The sequence below is a fragment of the Aedes aegypti genome, chromosome 3, assembly GCF_002204515.2.
Source record: "Aedes aegypti strain LVP_AGWG chromosome 3, AaegL5.0 Primary Assembly, whole genome shotgun sequence".
Classification (NCBI taxonomy): Eukaryota; Metazoa; Arthropoda; class Insecta; order Diptera; family Culicidae; genus Aedes; species Aedes aegypti.
In genome coordinates this window covers 244,865,464-244,887,014 of record NC_035109.1, presented here as the reverse complement: position 1 = coordinate 244,887,014, position 21,551 = coordinate 244,865,464, and the positions used below count along the sequence as shown (strand labels likewise).

At 43.8% G+C, this 21,551-nt stretch overlaps 1 protein-coding gene across 2 annotated transcripts in view; it reads right to left on the bottom strand.

The window, feature by feature from the left end:
* Positions 1 to 720: 720 nt before the first annotated feature.
* The window catches only part of LOC5566599 (matrix metalloproteinase-2), a 573,762-nt gene continuing 552,931 nt past the window's right edge, over positions 721 to 21,551 (bottom strand). For both annotated transcript variants that reach the window (XM_021849073.1, XM_021849072.1), the window contains 4 exons: positions 9,478 to 9,767; positions 8,609 to 9,412; positions 8,382 to 8,541; positions 721 to 2,048 (listed from right to left, as the gene is read on the bottom strand). In XM_021849073.1, coding sequence (XP_021704765.1) covers positions 1,676 to 2,048; positions 8,382 to 8,541; positions 8,609 to 9,412; positions 9,478 to 9,751 — 1,611 coding nt within the window. In that variant the 5' untranslated portion in view covers positions 9,752 to 9,767 and the 3' untranslated portion in view covers positions 721 to 1,675. The remainder of the gene's footprint in view (positions 2,049 to 8,381; positions 8,542 to 8,608; positions 9,413 to 9,477; positions 9,768 to 21,551) is intronic.

Sequence of the window (21,551 nt, the reverse complement as noted above, 5' to 3'; positions counted from 1 at the left end):
TTCGCAGTAAAAATGAATTCCTACATGGAAATGTATGAGCGATATGTTTGTAACATTCAGATTAAATAGATACTTCAATTGGATACAAACATATATGAGATTTTTATCAGAATTTATATGACAAACTGGAAAAATATATTGCTTTTTGGAGAAGCGGTCAAAACACCCTAGTGTCTTCAATAAAGTGATAGACCATTGTGTTAGCAAAAGGCTAGTGGTATTTTCTAATCATTTTCAATTATATTTTTGGGCTTCAGGAACGCATTTCGGCAAATAGGTCCAAAAAACCACTAAATTGATTTGATACACCAATTAACCTTCACCAAATCGGCTCATTTTTGGACTGATAACTTGTTTTGATTAATAAGTTCGGGAGGGGGGACAGAGACTTTTTTTTATTTTGTTGTAATTTATTTTATTTGTTTTAATTTGAAAATGAATCGAAGCCAAACCTCAAATTTTCAAGAGCACGAATCTGGAGAACCAAACTTCCGTTTAAGTTGAAAACTTAATCGAGCTGCTGGTGACCAATCGATTATGTTTTCAACTCAAACGGGTGTTCGGTTCTTCAGATTTGTGCTCTTGAAAATTTGAGGTTTGGCTTCGATTTATCTTCACCTTAACGTAATGAAGGGATTCGAATTTTTCAATTTGTTTATAATAATGAAAGTGTAACCAAGTATTGGATGTGATCATGCACCAAAAACAAAACAAACATAGTTTATTTTTCATTTATTTATTTTAATTTATCTATGCTTTACATACTCGTTCCATGGTCATTCTACTGAACTTAAACTGTATCATCGTATAAGTCATTGTTTTGCATACTCTTGATTTGGGCCGATAGACTTGTAGTTCCCGGATACCATAGATGACAATAGAATTGAGATTATGAACAAAACTAATTAAACCCTAATGTAGAAGCGTTTCCATTTCATAACTTAAATTCCAGTTCACATATCCTAAGGTTGCTTCTTCTGCATTGCTCCGCACTTTGCTGGTCAATGATTCGTAGATATAGGTGATGTACGCCATTCAAAATTTCAGTCCCGAAGCCACACATTCTATTTGCCTTTTCTATTTATTATCTAAATTACCTGTGCACATTATTAAAAAAAGAGATTTAAGGCGGTGTCGCTTACTAAAAGAACTACTTCGTGGCTTTTATCACAAATGCGACAACGATCAATGTTTTGGTCATCAAGGGCTAATTGATTATAAATTCACGCCATATGTTTTTACAAAGTGTAGTGTATAAAATTTAACAGAATCACTAACTTAATGTTAAGACAAAGAATTCTACGTCCGCTTTGGAGTGTTTACTAAGCACATCGTTACTGAGAGCTTTGTGGTAAAGGATCCTTTGACAATGTTTCTGATAAGTAAATAATATTGCTAACTTAATTGGAATAGAGACGGTTCTATACGCCAATAGGAATTCTTCCTAATCAAAATTTTCTTCCTAGGGTTTCTAAAGCATTCTACGTAATTTGATCAAACTATAAGCTATATTGCACAATGCTCATGTTAAATTTGTTTACAGAACCAAACATAAAAAAGACAATACTTTTTCTGGCAGTGTCGTGATTTTATGCGAAAAGGCTGAACCCGATCGGTGAAAATTTTAATTTAGGTGCTAAACTTTAACTAGTATTAGATGACCATCTGGCGTATTCTAATAAACCCTAAAAAATGTAAATTTCAGTTTTACGCTAACTATCAGCCCTAGACCTAACAGAAGCACACTTTCGAAGGTTCGCCTGCTGCCAGGGCCAGCACTGGTAACGACGACCTCCTCCTGGTCTTCCGTGGTGATATCGACCATCGGTAACCGTTGACACTTCATCCACCGCTCTGCCGACGGATGAGGGTCCCTGTGGTCAACGCTCATTCGAAGATCGTTGAAACGCCAGTAGCCTTTGCCCTTGAAGAAATACGTCCTGCCGTCGCGGTTCTGGAAGGCGGAATCGATATTGTAGCCGATGCCGCTCCACATCGACATATCTCGGGGGTAGTCCAGCTCGACATGGTTGGCGTCTTCGTCGAATCTGTGAATAGGAGATAAAATTAAAAAAATGGGTTTTGCGGAGATGGCAGCCCCTTAGTGTTTAGGAAACACAGTAAGAGATCATAAAGAGGCTGAACAGGAATCAAAAGGAGACCAAACAGAGATCAAAGAATACTTCCTCAGATAATCTGACCAGACATCTTTCAGATGTTATTCCAAATTATTTATTTTGGTATTCCTGTAGGCGAATTCCGGCGTGTATTTTCTTCGAAGAAAAGAAAATTTTCTTGCTGGTGGATTATGAAAGAAAATTTCTTCTCTTCGAAGAAAATGTGCGCCGGAATTCACCTACAGGTGACATTACGTCAAGTATTGCTTAATATTCATGATTTTCTCCAGAAATTCCAACATAATGTAAATCAGGTTTCGCTCAAAGCTTCCATCAGTTATTACTCAGAAGGTCTCTTCAGGAGTTGATTCAGTAATACATAGACTATATGCCTTGGAAGTGCTCATAAGAACACTAAGATAAGAAGCAGCCTCCATTTTAGTAGGGATGCAACTCCATAAGGAGAAAAGAACGTTCAAGAAATCAACTAGGATTTTTTTGTTGATATATGAACACTGTTAGCGCTTGACGGCTCACCATAGTATCATGTAGAAGAGAACTTGAAACTATTGAGAACCAGGGATACAGGTCCAAAATCCTGATAAAAATGAGTGGTTGTGATGGCTATGACCGAGGTCATCATGAAACGAACAAGTGGACAATGCTCTATCTTGTCAGCACTGAGAAGGCAGCCCCTCTAGCACGACGTGGGTAGCGCAACTCTTGTTAGGTTGCTTATCGAAGTCTCTTCATCAACCAAGAAAGGCAAAAGTAGAGCAAACGAATTGATTTCACGGCAACAGACCAGGCAATGAATGAAAGACAACGATTGGAAGGTAGGAACGTGAAAACTTTGAATGAAACCGCGTATGTTAGAATCTTGGCTCGTGAACTGCGAATTGTCGGCATGAACGTGGCAGCTTTCCATAAAATACGCTAACCGAAAACGGGATAACGTGCATTCCGAGCGGTGGATCCCATTGCCAACACTTCCAAGTAAATTTAGTAATTTACTACAGCGATGGTGGAACGTGGAGTTGGCTTTATAGTGATTGGGAAGCAGATGAAGCGAGTTATTCGATGGAAACCGGTAAGCAACCGAATCTCCGTATTGAGAATAAACGACAAGTTCTTCAACAGCCTAATCAGCATATATGCGCCAATGAACGATAAGCCCGATTACGTATGAGTTCTATGAGAGCCTATAAAAGGCCTCCATTCCGTTACCAAATATGATGGACTGCGCCTTGTAACCTTCACTGCTGCTAGAGAAATGGCATTCAGCAGTACATGATGACACCCGAATGCGTTCTCCTAAATAGACCACGTGCTGGTTGATGGGCGACATTTCTCAAATGTCATGGATGTCAGGCTCCAATATCGAATTGGATCATTTTCTCGTTGTAGCTAAAATTCAGGCATGGTTATTCAGCGTCACGAGTTCCAGAAATAACAGAACGCTGTACTTCAATATGCGACGCTTGTCGACTGATGGGGAGCTGCACAGTACCGACGAACCAGTTAGACTAACAGTTGGTAAGTATCAATGTTTGTGGAGATGTAAACAACCTGTGAGATCCTATCCACGAAGCTGTGACCACAACGGCGCACGAAGTAATTGGCACTGGTCAACGAGGAAGACGAAAGATTGGTTCGATGTTGAGTGCCAGATAGTGACAGACGTGGAGAATGTCGCCAGAAGCCGTATGCCTGTGACCGATACTCGGCGGAACAGAGAGCGATACCACTTATAAGACGCGACGTGAGACAGGACACAACACTTATTGTTCTTACAACGATTAAAAGGAGTTAAAATTACCTTTTTAGTCGACCGGTTTCGGGCTCGATGTTGCCCATCTACGGGACGATGTCCGACTGATTACATAATTTACTAACACTAGTATTCGTACTGTAGTCAGTATACGTCGAGAAGTGTTGAAGGTTACTGCATTTTCAGCTTAGTCAGGTGGAAGAGTGGAGACACAATTGGAGCATCGTCCTCATTCATTAGAGGACGATCAGATGTTGCGATATACATGGACTCCCATGCATTCAAGTGAGATGTTTTTCTGACGTTTTTAATCAACTTTGCATTCTCCCAATCGACAGTGTGATCTAGGGTCGATGTATGTGCTGCTACACACAACCAGAACTACTTTTCATTCAGAGGTAAGTTCTACAAACAAACGTTTGGGCTAAGCATGGGCAGTAAGCTCTCCCCATTGTTGGCGAACATCTTTATGAGCGATTTCGAAGTAGGACTGCAAAAAGAAAAGTTTTTCCCTCGAATCTGGCGACGGTATGTTGACGATATCTTTGCGGTGGTAAAAGAGCGTTATCTGTCCCAGACCTTAGATCTGTTGAATTCTCAACACAGAACCATCAAATTCACCATAGAAAAGGAAATAGATGGTAATCTTCCTTTCCTAGACTTGATGATTACTAGAAAGGCAGACAATTATTTAAAATTTGGAATATACCGCAATAAAGGCAGCACGAAAACAAGTGTGGTAGCTGAAGCTTAAGATAGCATCAATCGGAACGATATGTGGAGATTTTTATGCAACGGTCTCAACACAATACCGTACCAGTGCCCGCCATGTGTAATGATCGAGAAGGGATGATCGATAAAACGGCGGTGGTTGCCAGGTGGAAGAAGCACTTTCAGCAGCAGTTGAACGGGGAAAATGGAAAGCGAGAAACAGGGTGAACACTGATGATGAAGATCGAGCTATGGACCCACCGACCTTAAGAGAGGTTAAAAAGGTTGTCAGCGAGCTGAAGAACTGTAAGGCCGCTGGGAAGGACGAGATTCCGTTCGAGCTTCTCAAGGACGAAAGTGAGCAGCTTTACCAATCGATCCACCGAGTATTTCTGAAGGTATGGGAGGATGAAGAAATGCCCACCGGCTTGTTGGATGACCTCATACGCCCAATATACAAGAAAGGGCACAGACTGGAGTCTGCTAATTATGCGTACAAAATACTGTTGCGCAACCTGTTTGACAGACTAAGACTGCTCGACGAGTCCTTCGTCGGCGAATACCATGCTGGTTCTCGTGGAGGCCATACGACAACGGATCAGATGTTTACCTTGTGAATGATCTAGGATAATTTCCGGTGTATAAATTGCTCCACTCACCATATTGATTTCAGGGCGGCGTACGATTCAGTGAAAAGATATGCGCTGTGGCAGATAACGTCTGAACATGGGTTTCCAGTGAAACAAATAAGGCTGATACGTGCAACGCTGGATGGTCCGAAATCAAGTGTTCGAATTGCAGACGAGGTGCCATGGATGCAGAGAGATGCACTTTCGAATTTACTGTTCAACGTTGCTTTCAGGAGATCTGGTGTGTAGAGAAATGGCACTATCATCACACGGTCGCACATACTCCTTGGCTTCGCGGACGAAATCTAACTTATTGGAATAGATTGCAGGTCAGTGGAGGAGGCCTTCGTGACTTTGGAGAGGGAGACAGTGAAGAATGGTCAGGACCATTAATTCTATCAAAGCGAAGAACATGATTGCAGGTAGAGACAGAGGTAGTCCTAATGGTGTTGGTGCTGAGGTTTAGGACCTGATGATCTTAAAAGTTCAGGGCAACTGGAGAAGCATCGCCCAAGACCGACGAAGATGGAGCTCTGCAATACGCCCAGTAATGGCGTGACGATACGCTGTAGCTAACAAGGCACAAGGTGGGTAAAGAATAAAATAATATGTCCACAGTCCGGAACGTATATTTTCTGAACCTTCGGCATGAAGCATTTATAGAAAATAAAAAGTGCCTAAGTAATGAGGTAAAAGACATAATGTAACTTGAGATATGCAGACTAGAGAAACCTTTCATCGAAATTCTTAGAGAAACTTCATAAGGCATCTCTGGTCGATGTCAAGGAATTCATGAAAGAGTTTCTGACTTTTTTTTGGACGGTAAATGACTGGGCACGGCATTGGAACCTCTCGTACCTGCAGGAATAAAATAGACCCATTTATGTGTGATTCTTAGCCTCCTGCCCAGCAACTCATATCCCTACCTCCTACTGGCCTACTGGTACTGGCCGGGCCTCAGGATAGATCAGGTAACTAACCCCGGTGGGAATTTTGGTCGTATGATGACAGGGAAAGGGGGGTTTGCTTCTGAAAACCTGTAGCGTCTGTACTCCACGTAAGGAGAGCTCACAACAGCGTCTGTTCCCCATGTCATGGGCCGCTGATCATCGTACGAATGCCAGAGAAGCACTCTAAGCTAAACTATGCACTATGGCCCTCCGGACATTTAGGGGGAATGGTCCTCCGGAAATCTAGAGGAGTGGGGGTCCAAATACGGATCAGAACAATCGGCAAAGACCGAATAAAAAAAAAAAAGGAATACCGGTTGGACGCTCGGTACATGGAAATGCAAATCTCTCAACTTCATCGGAAGCCCACGCATACTCTCCAATGCACTGAAGATCCGCGGGTTCGGCATCGTAGCGCTGGAGGTATGCTGGACAGGATCAATGGTGCGAACGTTTAGAGGTAACCATACCATCTACCAGAGCTGCGGCAACACACGTGAGCTGGGACAGCTTATAGTGATGGGTGGCTTATAGTGATAGTGGCGCGTGATCGGTTGGCGGTCAACGAAAGAATGTGCAAGCTGAGGATCAAAGGCCAGTTCTTCAACTTCAGCATAATAAACGTGCACAGCCCTCACTCCGGAAGCACTGATGAGATGTGCAGGGATAAGAATGGGATAATTTTGACGGACGAGCGTGAGGTGATCGAAAAGTGGAAGCAGCACTTCGACGAACACCTGAATTGCGCTGAGAGCACACACGCTCAAAAAAGCGTTCTGGAAAACGTGAACTGTCAAAAATACACCGTGAACTACCATGATTGGTCACAGATACATGATCTAGTTCACGGTGTATTTTTGTTTGTTGACGAGTTCACGTCTGCTGTTCACGCATACGAGAACGGATTTTTTTCTGTGCAGGCAATGGAGGTCGGGACAACGGAGGAAATGCCTTCTTCAGCATTGCGGGCGATGGAAACCAACCATTCACCAGCTCAAGAACATTTAGGCTGCTGGTAAGGATGGTATCGGAGCTAAACTCATAAAGATGGGCTCGGAGAGGCTGGCCATTTGTCTGCACCGGCTGATAGGCACAATCTGGGGAAAAGAACAGCTACCGAAGGATTGGAAGGAAGGGGTAATATGCCCCGGCGCCAAGATAGATTGTGAGAACTTTTGACCGATCTCCATTCTAAATGCGGCCTGCATAGTAGTATCCCAGATCATCTTCCGTCGTCTGTCACCTGTAGTGAACGAGTTCGTGGAAAGTTATCAAGCCGGCTTCGTTGACAGCTGATCGACAAAAGACCAGATCTTTACTGTACGGCAAATCCTTCAAAAATGTCGTGAATACCAGGTCCCAATCCCTCACCTTTTCATCGATTTCATACGATAGTATCGACCGCGTTGAGCTATCGAAAATCATGGACGAGAACAGCTTTCCCGGGAAGCTCGTGAGACTGATAAGAGCAACGATGGTAGGTGTGCAAAATTGTGTGAAGGCTTCAGGCGAACTTTCCAGTTCGTTTGGATCCCGCCGGGGACTACGACAAGGTGATGGACTTTCTTGCCTGTTGTTCAATTTAGCGTTAGAAGGCGTTATGCGGAGAGCCGGGCTTAACAGCCAGGGTACGAATTTCACGAGATCCAGTCATTTTGTTTGCTTCGCGGATGAAATGGACATTGTCGGCCGATCATTTGAAAAAGTGGCAGATCTGTACACCCGCCTGAAACGCGAGGTAGCAAGAGATGGACTGGTGGTGATTGCGTCCAAGACTAAATACATGCTAGTTGGTGGGACCAAGCGTGACAGGGCTCGCCTAGGTAGCAGTGTTACGATAGACGGGGATACGTTCGAGGTGGTCGAAGAGTTCACCTTGGATTCTTGCTGACGACTGACAATAACGTTAGCCGTGGAATACGGAGGCGCATTATCAGTGGAAGTCGGACCTACTATGACCTCCACAAGAAGTTTCGTTCAAAAAAGATTAACACCCGTATCAAATGTACAAAACGCTGATAAGTCCGGTAGTCCTCTATGGGCATGAAATGTGGACGATGCTCGAGGAGGACTTGCAAGAACTTGGAATCTTCGAACGTCGGGTGATCAGCACGATCTTTGGCGTTGTGCAGGAAAACGGTTTGTTTTTCATAACCACTTAAATGAATGGAGACAATATTATCGTGGTCTTCTTTGAACTTACCTCCAATAAAGCCGCCCACTATACAAATACGTTCGATTGTTGTAGCTCCACACCAGAGCGGCATCTACTCGTTCGATACTTTCCGGCAGTCCTAGATGAGTCAGTGGCTTCGGATAGCCAGGTTCCAAATGTTGCGAGTTGAAAACGTAGTATTGCTTTCCTGAATATATACAAATTGAAATCATAGATTAGCACTGTTCAGAATTACGTCAATTGCCAAACCCTACCAATAAAGAACACAATCTTCTGATGTTTGTTTTCGTAAACGGTGTCGATCCGTTCGAAGTCCTTCGGTAGTCCGAAGAACATCCGATCGATCTCGACTGGGGGTCGATTCTGCGAGTCGCCTTCGAAGAGTCGCCACAGGTAGCGATCCTTGAAGATGAACAGCTCGTTCCGGATGATGGTAATAGCATCGTAGTTGGTGTCGCATGGATTAGGAATGCGTGGTAGTGGCGGTCTCGTGACGGGCCGTTGCGTCCGATGATGGTGGTGGTGATGGTGATGATGGTGTACCTTGGTTGGAGTAGGAATGTGCGTGGGACGTTCCGTGTCCGGCTCCCGTGGATAGGGCTGCTCTTGGTATGTCCGACGAGTAGGATATGTGGTTCCGACGCCTCGGGGCTTATCCGCAAAGTAGACACGACGTCGCGGGATTTCTGTAGTGGTTGAGGTAGTGGTAGTCCTTCTCGGGTAGTTTGGATAGTTGGGATCGAGACCCTCCCATGGATGACCGTTGTGGTCTTTACGGGGATAGTATGTACGAGTTGAAGGTCGCCTGGGCGGTGCTAGAGTCGTCGTAGTTGTGGTGGTCGTGGTGGTTGGAGTATGACGTTCTGGATTGCGTCCATATGTTTTCTTCTTAGGGCCGTAAATGCCCTGAATACCTAGACGATCGTCCTCAGGAATGGTGTCTTTTCCACGATAAGATATGTGATGCCAAGGAAACATAATAGCTTCTTTGACTGATGAGTGGCCCAAACCCAGCGAATGACCAAATTCATGAACAGCTACGTCAAACAAACGGGTACCTAAGAATTTCGAACAAAAACAATTAGTTATTGAAAGGACAATTACGTCTAAGTTCAGCACTTACCTTCCGTTCCAAGAGGCTCATTCAGCAGCCAAGTTTCTTCTTCATCAAAATGAGCGTCACCTCCAATGCCAGTGCCAGGATAGAAGGCATGGGCCAGAATTTTTCCCGGGCCATCAAATTTGTATCCATCGCCGTGAAATTGCCGTGCGAACAGGACTTGGATATCCGCTTCGCTGCTGTACACCTCGCGGAATGTTAAATTCGCGTTTTGGGCCCACAAGTCCAGAGCTTCATGCAGCACTCGGCGTACCTGTCCCGCATCTAGATCGGTCATCGATTGATTCACCAAACTGGAAATAAAAAGAGTAGGAAAAATAATACATCAGAGTTTGTATTTCATAATGCTTTTGAAATATAGGACTGATAACTACCACACGTGTAATACGTCGTGTATGGGGAAAGACGCATAGACATCATATTAAGACCACTAGAAGTGTAGAATTACCCACAAATAGGTATGGCTGGTGAAAACATGGAATTGTCATTCTTGTCCCCACAATATGATGTGTCCAGTCTAGTAATTAGATTTACATATCTTTCCTCGAGCATTTTGACAGCATTTCTTCGAATCATAAACGCTGTCGACAAGTGGATTGTTGATTGGATTAGCTTTCCTTTCATTACCGGAAATACTCTTGACTGAATGCTCAATTACACCTATGTTTCCTGAAGTACCAGTAAATTTCCCTCATCTGAATCATCTATAACCCTTCATAAATTTATACAATCTTCAGCTGAACACATTTTCCCTCTAGACTGTCCGCTCTATGATCCGTTCTATCAGTTTTATTACCTTAATCATGTTGAATCCATTCTAGTTCAGTTTGATTATCCCCGAGCTATTAAAGTTCGTAAGAGGCAGCAATTTCCCAAAGTGCATATTGATGATGGCAAAACTATTCATACGCTTGCCCCATTCGATTAACATTGTGTGTTCACGAAAGTCTGCCTTCGCATCCCGTCCCCACTCTCTGACTCTGGCCAAATGCATCAGCTTCAATAGCCAATTAGAGCTTTTAGCAACACTAAATGCTTCTGCAGCGGGAATGCATCAGTATATGTGGGGGCATCAGTCAGCAAACAAAACGTGCTAAAGAATATTTCAGTTTCTATTGGCAATTTATTGAACCATTTGTTTTCATCGAACTGTTTCGACCCTATCAACCGATGTGCACAGTTCTCAGAGAAACGATACGATTGTGGCTTCACGTTATATTTTATGGCCTCAATCATACGCGGGTTGTAAAACAATCTCAGCACCGCGGTGCACCGTGGGGCTTTTTATAATGTAAGGTGCAGATATATGTTTCTGTTCAAAAAATGAATATATTGTTAATTTGATTCGTTGGTGGTCAAATCTTTATAAGAATTAAGGTGAAGGTGAATCGAAGCCAAACCTCAAATTTTCTAGAGTACAAATCTGGAGAACCAAACATATTTACGCTAAAAACTTAATCGATTGGTCACTAGCTGGAGGTGACCAATCGATTAGGGTTTCAGCTTGAACAGATGTTTGGTTCCCCAGATTTGTGCTCTTGAAAATTTGAGGTTTCGCTTCGATTCATCTTCACCTTAAGTTTGACAATATTCAGGTTATCTTCAAAAGAGGCAAAGACAAAGTCAAGTAGATCTGTATACAATAAGTTGTTCATTGTAGAAATACCTATCGAGATCTGTGTTCAGATTTTTTATAGAGGACAATGGGCGACCTCTGGCGATTTTTCTTTGCAAAAGTATGTTTTCCCATAGTAAATCCCATACAAACTTTGAACGGCTGGCGCTAAAATATAGTTTCACCGATCGAGCTGAAATTTTGCACAGTTGTTATGGGACCATAATGCAATTCAAAAAGTGGACTGGAGCGAGAATCTAAATTTTTCATACAACCGTGTCCCAGGCTATTGGGCGCTGTCGTACTCGCGTTCGAGCTGCGCGTAAAAAGCGTCTTCATCATCATCAGTGCTTCCGGAGTGAGGGCTGTGCACGTTTATTATGCTGAAGTTGAAGAACCGGCCTTTGAGCCTCAACCTGCACATTCTCTCATTGATCGGCCACCATTCGATCACGCGCCTCTATCACTATAAAAGCTGTGCCCAGCTCGTGTGTGTTGCCGCAGCTCTGGTAGATGGTATGGTTGCCTCTAAACGTTCGCACCATTGATCCCTTCCAACACACTTCCTGCAACGCTACGATGCCGAATCCGCGGTCCTTCAGCACGTCGGCGAGTATGCGTGTGCTCCCGATGAAGTTGAGAGATTAACAGTTCCACGTACCGAGCTTCCAATCACTAATCACTTTACGTCGCTGTGGTCTTTGCCAATTGTCCCGGTTCGTATTCTCTCGTTGATTTTTCGTTGCTTGATGTTTTTTACGGATGGCTAGCAGGGCCTGACACCAACCCCCTAGTTTCTGGAGGACCATTCCCCCTAAATGATCGGAGGGCCATAGTGCACAGTTTGGCTTAGAGTTCTTTTCTGGCACTCGGACGATGATCAGCCGCCCCTGACATGGGGAACAGACGCTGTTGTGAGCCGCTCCTAACATGGAGTACAGACGCTCAAGGTTTGCAGAAGCAAAAGTAAAAGCAAACCCCCCTTCCCTGTCAGCATACGACCAGAGATCCCACCGGGGGTTGGTTACCCGATCTTCCCTAAGGTTACTCGTACCCCGGCCAGTACCGCGAGGAGGTAGGGATATGAGTTGCTGGGCAGGAGGCTAAGGACCGCACATAGGGGTCTATTTTATTCCTTCAGGTACGCGAGGTACCAATGGTACGCCATGCCCAGCCATTTATCAACCTCATCCAAAGGGATTTGTTCTGAGTCCTTTAGAGCCTCAGATGGTGGGTTTAGGCCCAGATTGGTACGCCATATTCAATGACCGGAAGAATGACCTGTTTGTAAATAGCAAGCTTGTTCTTCATAGACAAGGTTCACTTTCGGTTGATCAGTAGGTATAGTGCTTTAGGTAAGATGTTGCATTTGGTGACCGCTTTGTCAACCTGCTGTCTAAAGAGAAGCTTGCTGTCTAACGTTAAACCAAGGTGGACGGCCACATTAGACCATTCCACCGTTGATCCACCGAGGGTGGTTTTACAATCATCAGCCGGAACAAGTCTGGAAGATTTGGAGTAGGGGAAGAGGATGACCTGGGTCTTCGCCGCGTTGATACAGATTTTCCAGCTATTCAAATAATCTGACAAGACATTCAGGCCTCTCTGGAGTCGAGATGTTAACGCTCTCGGGTATCTACCGCTGTAGACGACTGAGATGTCGTCAGCGAACAGCGATAGAGAGCCGCCTTCAGGGAGCTGAGCCATGTCCGAGGTGAACAGGTTGTATAGTAGGGGACAAGGATGGAAATCTAGTGATCATGACAAAATCAATGATGCATTGCGGTTGTTCTTTATCATGCGAGCATAGCAACAACGATAAACCATTAGTCGTCAAGTCCTAACAACAAACTCCGCTCAGCGAAAAATGAATCGCTCGGCATGTGTGCTTACGATTAATTGTTCGCAAACCAAAATCATGACTTTTGGAGGATTTTTACGCTTTTATTCCGCGATCTGCCATCTGGTATGCCATTTTAGAGCCGAAAGGCAAACGGGTATGATTTGGGTGAAAGATTATACCGTGAAAGCGTTCTGATTCATGTTAATCGCGACTTGTTACAAACGGTTTGTCCCGCGACAAACAGTGCATCTGATGCACCATATATCCTTACTAAGCTCGCATGATGATGCTTCTGCAAGAGCGGCCGCCCTCTTGGACCATTCAAATAATTACTAGATTACTAGATTACTAGATTACTAGTGTTAGTCACTAGCGGCGATTTTTTTCCATCCTTGGTAGGGATCTAAAATACTACCCTGTGAAGCACCTGCGGGGATGTTGAGTGGGTCTGAGTTGACTCCATTGAGGGAAACCCTGAACGTCCTGTAAAATAAATAGTTTTTGATGATTTTCACCAGTGGGATCAACGGTGTGGGTTTGATTTCAAAAATTTTGGTCATCTTCCAGAATGGCACATTCAGGGAGAGAGCGGATCTTTTTGGAAAAATCTTCATTCCTAAGGTCTATCATTATGGCCTTGATGATTTTGGATATGCGATTAACTTCGCTTTTTAACGTAGGCAGGCCAGAGCGTTGGTACTGCCTACGTTTGGTGTTGCGTAAACTAATGAGATCTTTTGTAACGCCTTCGATAGAAAGGGTGTTCCTTACCTGACCAGATGTTGGTACGTGCTGCTCTCGGGCCACGGAGATGGCCTCTTCGATGCTCTGCAGCTGCCAGTCGATATCTTCAATGGACGCCAGAGGAGCCTCGCATCCGATGTTGGCATCGATACACCGCTAAAATCGACCCCAGTCGACACGGTGGTAGTTGCGGTTGATCAGGGAACCAACTTCAGCCACTGATGAACGACCGGCTGGGATTTGTTGCCGTCTATATTGGTCAGACATCGCTGGTTGAGTGGGTCCCGGATCGGCCCAGGCGGTGTAGTGGCCTTCCCCCTGGTCCTGTTGTAGGACGAGGCCATTTCTGTTTCGCCGTGTGTTTCCCCATGTCTCGTACCTAGCGTTCAGGTCGCATGCCAGGTTGAACTGCCCGTGCCACCTTGTCAGCTTTGTGAGTTCTTGTTTTAGGGCCGCCGATGTTCCGTCGATGATGGAAGTTTGCTTCGGGCAGTACGCCGCGATGATTTTGATTGGGCCGATGGAGGTTTCTACCAGAACACCAACGGCCTCGATGACTTGCAGCTGGAAGCTCTGCAGCAGGGTGCAGTTTATGTTCGCAAAGCAATCGCAACGTCTCCTCTTTCGGAGCCTCATCGGTCGAGCCTTACTAGCCGGAAGTCGGGGATGAAGACGTTAACCTCCGGCTTGAGATGCGTCTCCATAATTACAGCTAAATCAATGTCTTCTTGGGCCAGGAAAGCGGACAGTTCTTTAGGGAGCAAGCGTTCCAATTAGCGATCCTTCTGATGGCCTCACGGCCCATATTTTGATAGGAAGGCAAATACCACCGAGTCGATCTGTTCCGACTTGGAACGGCAGGCTCGCAGCTCGCAGACGTTGGAATAAGTCCCTGGTGTATTACAACATTTGCTCCGATGTGTACAGGGAGCCGTCGTCGGAGGGAGGAATGCCGGGGGCACTGAGTCCAGGATTCCCCCATCCAGAAGGTGGTGCTTTCTGCACCGGTGGAGCAGCAGCGGCGGCCGCGAGGCGATGCTGAACGGAGGGGGCCGACTGGCGGGATGCCTGCCGGTTGTTCGGTTGAAGCAGTGGCAGATTGGGTACCTAGTTGCGGGGAGTTGGAAAGTGCTCCTCAGTCAGTGGTGGGGGTGGCTGGTGCTGACGCTGGTGTTCCTGCTTCTTGGTGGACGCTTGCTGACGGATCGCCAGAAACAAAGCTCGTTTGGGGCAATTACGGCTGCTGCCCTCGTGGTTGGAACCGCAGTTAGCGCAATTCGGTTCGATACCCTCCATCGGCTGGCATGTCGTCGTTGCGTGCGCGCCGGTACATTTGCCACAGCGGAGCTTATTTTGGCAGTTCCTCGTCCCGTGACCAAACGAGAGGCAGTTGCCACACTGCGTCACGTCCTTCTTCTTTGGGCGGTAACGCTCTCATTCAACAATGATGTTGAAGAGCGCTCTCACCTTCATCAGGCCCGTCATGGTGATGGATCCCTTCTCCAGGTAGGCCAGGTAGAGGTTGTCCCGATGCCTTCCTCCTTGCACTCGCCGGATGGGGAACACATTCATCGGCTTCAGACCGGCCACCTTCATCTCGTCGACGATTGCCTCCGGGGTGTATTCCGGCAACCATCGGATGAGTACCTTCAACGGCTTGCTACCGGGGGCATCGTGGGTGTAAAATTCCAGCCCCTCTGCCTTCAGTAACTTGCCGGCCTTCTCGTAATCGGCGCCAGATGCACACATAATCTTTGTGCCGGTGTGGCGCAGCTTGAACAGCGGTTTGATTTGGTGGGCCGCTAGTTCAGTCCGCAGGGCAGAAAGGTCCTTCGCCGCCCTGAACAGGGGGGCAACCTTCACTCTCTGGGGGATTTGATCCACTGGCAGGGAGACAAACTGGTTGTTTGCCAACAATATGTTGTTGTACGCCACCGGGTTGGCATTTTTATTGCGGGCGCGCTTCGAGGCACTTGTTTGCCCATTGTCGGCCAGCGGGACAGGGTTCGAGGCGGAATCCGCCTTCTTCTTGCGGTTGCGACCCATCGCAGATGCTATGGGCTGCGGTAGGTCTGCTGCTGCTTGCTGCAGGGAAGCTTTTTGGCTAGCCACCCCAAGGAGGTAGGTTAGCGCCGGGAAACAGTCGCGCGAACGCGAAATCGCGGAAAAAGACTGCTACGCATACGGCTCGCGTTCGCACGCATTCTAGAAACACGCGGAAGCTTCTAGAAGCGCGTGGAAGCGTCTCGATGCGTGTGCTGCTATCGTCACTGCCACTGTACGATGAACTTTCGGACGAACCATACAATGAGTGCCACGATGACAATGACGCTGATTGTGGGACACTCACTGTTGGCATTCAAACTCGAACTCTATCTCTCTCTTTCAGTGGCGTAGGCAATGCGGGTCGTAAAAGGGACTGCAATTGGGTGAGTTCAGCGTGTAATTCAGTGACGATAGAATATGTGTCGCTGTTTTTCAAGCTACTGCGGCAGTGATTGGGGATATTCGTTCCGTACGGAACAAATATAATTACGCGCAACTTCAACATAAATATCAGTGCACCTGACGGAAACACGAGAATTCTATCAAAAGCTCAACTCATCCCACAAAACCTTCGTGACTCGAGACGAAATATGCAGGGATAATAATGGAATGATTTTGTCGGATGCATGGGAAGGTGAAAGTAGCACTACGACGAACATCTTATCGGCGCTGATGGCAAAAGCGTGGTCGGTATGGTAATCAACCAGCTCTCATTTTTTGAAGTTATTGGCTACTTACTGCGTTGGCTGATAGATAGTCATAAACTGGCCTGATCTGTCATAACTACAAAAAAAAAACAACGGTCCGGAATGTGAGAATTATTGAGCAATCATTACCCTGCCGCTTATAAAATGTTCTCCTAGATCTTCAATCGTCTATACACGGGTAGAAATCAGAATCTCAAAATCATGATTATGTACCCTGATATCATGATTCCAGAGTGTTTTCAACTTATGAAAATACACCATGATTCGGGCTCATGATATCATGAGTCAGATTGCCGGAACGCAACACAAGCGTTATGATTTTGTAGCTGATTGTTCGAAATCAAGCATCAAATGCTCGAAAATCACGACTCGCGCATCCTCTTATGATCTATTTATAGTTCTGCCAGTCAATTTGATAAAATGAAAACAAAATAAAATAACAAAATTTGTCAGTGCGAGGTTCGAACCAAGAACCTTCATATTGAGAACTCCGTACTTCACCACACTGCCAATTTGTCGTGTTGATCGGTACGAATGAGTTGAAGCAAAGCGCACAGCTTAGTGTTGTCACTCTGGATGTTACGCTTATGAAGAATCATGGTTAGGACTCCAGGCTATCATATCGAAGCCAATTTATGATTTTCATGGCTTGTAAATCATGATTTGAGAATCAGATTTTTATCCATGTAACAAGTGGGAAATACGTTCAAGGGAAGTCAATAAGCCGGCTTCGTGGATACCTGTTAGACAACGGACCATATATTCTCATGCATCGGATATAAAACATAAAAAATAAATGACTAAGGTGCCGAATTTATGAACAATATTCTCCAATATTGCCCCACTAGATTCCTTATCAGCAATAGTTCCCGTCGAACATTGCACAATTTTGACAACATACACACCAACGATCATCAACCGGCCATGTGGGCTGACTGCAAATATATGGAATAGCAATTTCCGCACAAAACATCCACCCAATTTCTATTCCCATTGCTGTCGGTGTCGGTGTGAAAACAGGCATGTAGAGCGGTAGGTGTTTTTCCAAAATTGACCGGGTTCTCTCTCTCATCAAAACTGCTGCGTGGATGGATGCCATTCGATCGGCCTTCATAAATTTATTTATTCAACACATCAAACTGTGATGCTGTTTGATTTCCAACTTCAGCCACTCAATTGAAGCGTGTCGCGTTTTTATTGGTACCAATCAGGGAGGGTGATATTTTTTTTTGCAGCTCAACGATATGGCCGTGCCAGTGCTGACAATTAAACATCGATATGTGAGTTTTTTTCTTCTGGGTGATACAAATGTGCTTTCCGTGTTTTGTTATTTGTTTTTTTAGTTTACAATTCAATTAGGATTAGGAAAATTTGTTGACGTGGGATAAGATAGAGAATCAAATTTTGTACACACCAACACGTTAAAGTATTACAGTATATCTGATCAGAAATCGCTGAGTTATAAGGTTAGGGGTGGTCGAATCCTTCAGAATATGATAAAGGAAGAAAAATAGATACGGATGGATGGAAAAATAGATATCCATCAATTTGTTTGCTATCATTCAGGTCCATATGGAATTATAGTCCAGTAAACTGCTGCAAAAACCCCAACAAAATTGGCTCACAAAAGAATTTGTGTTCCTCCAGCAACTTCTTTCATTATAATTTGAAAAATAATGTTCAATTATTTAAACTGCAGTATTAACATGGGTATGACAATCCTACTAAAAGTAGAAGGATTATTTTAGTTTCCTCATATAGAATTTCATATAAACCTTCATAAAAACCTTAATATAAACCTGGAGTCAAAATTTGACAAAACTCTTTGTATACCCTGGGAGTATTGTAGGAACGATATGGGAGATGGAATATTCAACCTTTTTTTACAATTTAACCCGCTCTAAAGTAAGGATCTTCACCGTGAATGTCACTCTAGCTTAATTTGATTAATGGCAAATTGAAGCCGATATTTTTGCATCTATCCATCAATTCATCCTATTACTTTATCTTTAAGAATGATGCTCTGTCAATTTTGCTCGCTACTGCGAATGCAATGATGATGATGCATTGGTCGTCACACTGTACCACAGTAGCAAAAAAAAGTGCAAAATATTGCACGTTCAAGCGTTGCAAGTGCCACTTCTGAGTATCATTTTTTGCTTTTTTTGCATACTTCTATTTCAACAGAGCGGTTCAACATGAGCAAACAAAAAGAATGTTTCCCTTTAACACCAAACACAGCAATTACACAAAATCTGCATTTTGATCATTACGCATACAGAAATTGTATTGAATTGTATTTTGTTTTTTTTTTATTAAAATGTCATATTTACTGTGTGAGCATCTTATTTTTGTATTTGTAAGGATATTGTACAATAATTTGTAAGGTTTCCATTTTTGCCGTTACTTGGGATTAAGGATTTATCTCTTATGTACTTAACGTGAAGATGAATCGAAGCCAAACCACAAATTTTCAAAAGCACGAATCTGGAGAACCGAACATCCGTTCAGGCTGAAAACTTAATCGATTGATCACTAGCTGGTGGTGACCAGTCGATTAAGTTTTCAGCTTAAATGGGTGTTCGGTTCTCCAGATCCGTGCTCTTGGAAATTTGAAGTTTGGCTTCGATTCATCTTCACCTTAATGAGAGGCCACCGACTCAGCGACACCCTCATAAGTGACCGTGCTTACAGGGAACACTACGACGAAACTGTCAAATGGTTATGTTTATGCAATAAGCCTGCAGATTAAGATTCATATTCCTCCTAGACTTCAAAAACTTCAATTCGAGTTTTTTTTTCCGGGATTTCTTCATGATTTTTTTTTTTTTTAGGAATTACTTCAGATTTTTTTTATTAAATGCTCGAGTTTTATCCAGGGATTCTTTCAGGTTTTCCTGAACACATATCATCAAGAAATTCTCTAAGATATCATACAGGAGTACCTTAAGGAATATCTGGAGAATTTTCGGGAGAACTAGTTAAAGGAATTCTTAGGGGTTTTCCGTGAGATATGTCTTGCAAAATGAATGGATAAATTTCCATTGTAGTCGCTGGGAGAATTCCATCAAGAATTCCTACAGGATTTTCTTTTGGGATTACTCCAGGATTTTTCGGGAGAATCCTTGAAGGAATTCGATATAAGGTTCCCGAAAGGATTCCTGGTGGAACTTTTGATTCCAATCCCAGGAAGAACATCTAAAGAAATTTTTAAACAAAGAGCAATCCCTAAAGGGAATTTTGGTGAAATCCCTGCTCCTTCGATCGATGTGGCAAATGCTTGGTAACCTAACCGCACGGCCACTAAGGAGCTCATGGAGGAATCTAAAACGAAACTCCTGTGGAAATCCCTGGATAAAATCGTGAAAGAATCCCTGAAGGGATACGAGGAGGAACTCCTAGAAGAACTTCTTAGAAATTTCCAGCAAAACTTCTGGAGGAACCCTTCGAGGAACATTAATGAATGTTTGCCTTTTACTGGCATAAACCAGATTTGCTGGTATTTCTGAAACATAGTCTTTGGAAACTTGCAATCAGAAGACACAGTGTGTTTGTTTGACAAATTGAGACATGAATTTGCGAAAAAATACGCGTTCTAGTGAGACTCAAGCTCACGACTCCGTGTACGCTAGACCGGCGCTTTAACCAACTAAGCTACAGAACACCTTATGATTCTGCGGAATAGAAAGCCAAACTGAATCCGAGTACTAACTATAAACACATCTCTTTTCGCAAATCCATGTCTCTTTCGGACTTAGATGCCAAACCCCCAACACGCTCACGTTTGCATCTCCCGATCGCAAGTGAGAGCGAATTGTTTATGGATACTGAGTTCTTACGCTCTACAGCCGCATACCTATAAGCCGAATGCTTGCCGGCACGAAATTCAGTATGCGTTGAGCTCTCAGTGCGGTCGCACGCTCTACGACCAACTGCGCCAGGAGGACGCAACTCGGGATACATTAATGAATGTTTGCCTTTTACTGGCATAAACCAGATTTGCTGGTATGTCTGAAACATAGCACAGTGGCGGTCCTTCATACAAAGGTCGGACAAAACCTCAAATACGACTCAAATTGCTTGATAATGGTAATCTATTAATTATCTTGGATACCTGATATCATCCCGTTGGAAATAACAGTCAAATTGAAAATTCGATATTCTAGTGGAATTGGTTCAAATCATGTTTTTTCATCCAATCGTATAAAAAGGCTATTACTACTTTTTTTTGTTGTAATGCAGAAATTTGTGCATAAACCTGAATTAGAGGTACAAATTGACCTTCCTTTTAGTAAATCTACTAAGTTTCAAACGAATTATGACAAATTATATAGATTTGAATGATGAAATCGATAAATTATAATGAAAAAATCAAATGGAATTTTCACCTCTAGGGGCAAAAAGGGGCAAGAAAAACTATTGCACGTTTGAAAGTATGGATAATTTGTTGCTTCATAGTGAGTGACTCATTTTCCCGAAACACTTCACATAAAACGTACGAAGTTTTGAAAAATTAACAAAACTTTGGAGAAAGATTGTTTGAAACTTTTTTTTGCTACAAATAACAACTTGATATGTTAAAATTTATATAACTAAAGCCAAAACTAAGGCTTACAACTACGCTTTCAAATGGAACCTATTGAGCTTAAATCGGTTATGATTTCGTTGAGATACAGCTGTTTGAAGTTTGCTAGGTGAATCATAGTTGATGAATTTCGAGCAGTCCAATTTTGCTGACTTTCCCACACTTACGATGGTGCCAAAAATCGAAAACAGAACAGATCAATCTCAAATTTTGAGAAATTGTCGCTTAATAGTATAGAAGTCTATAAAAAATATTTACGAGTGATTTTGAGAACATGAATTTTTGAGGTTTTGTCCGGCCATACGCCACTGTGCATAGTCTTTGGAAACTTGCAATCAGAAGACACAGTGTGTCGTGAGTTCGAGTCTCACTAGAACGCGTATTTTTCGCAAATTCATGTCTCAATCTGTCAAACAAACACACTGTGTCTTCTGATTGCAAGTTTCCAAAGACTACCCTTCGAGGAACTCTTAGAGGAATCCTTGAGGGAACTTTTGGAGGAATTCCTGAAAGAACTCCTGGGAGAGTTCCAGAAGG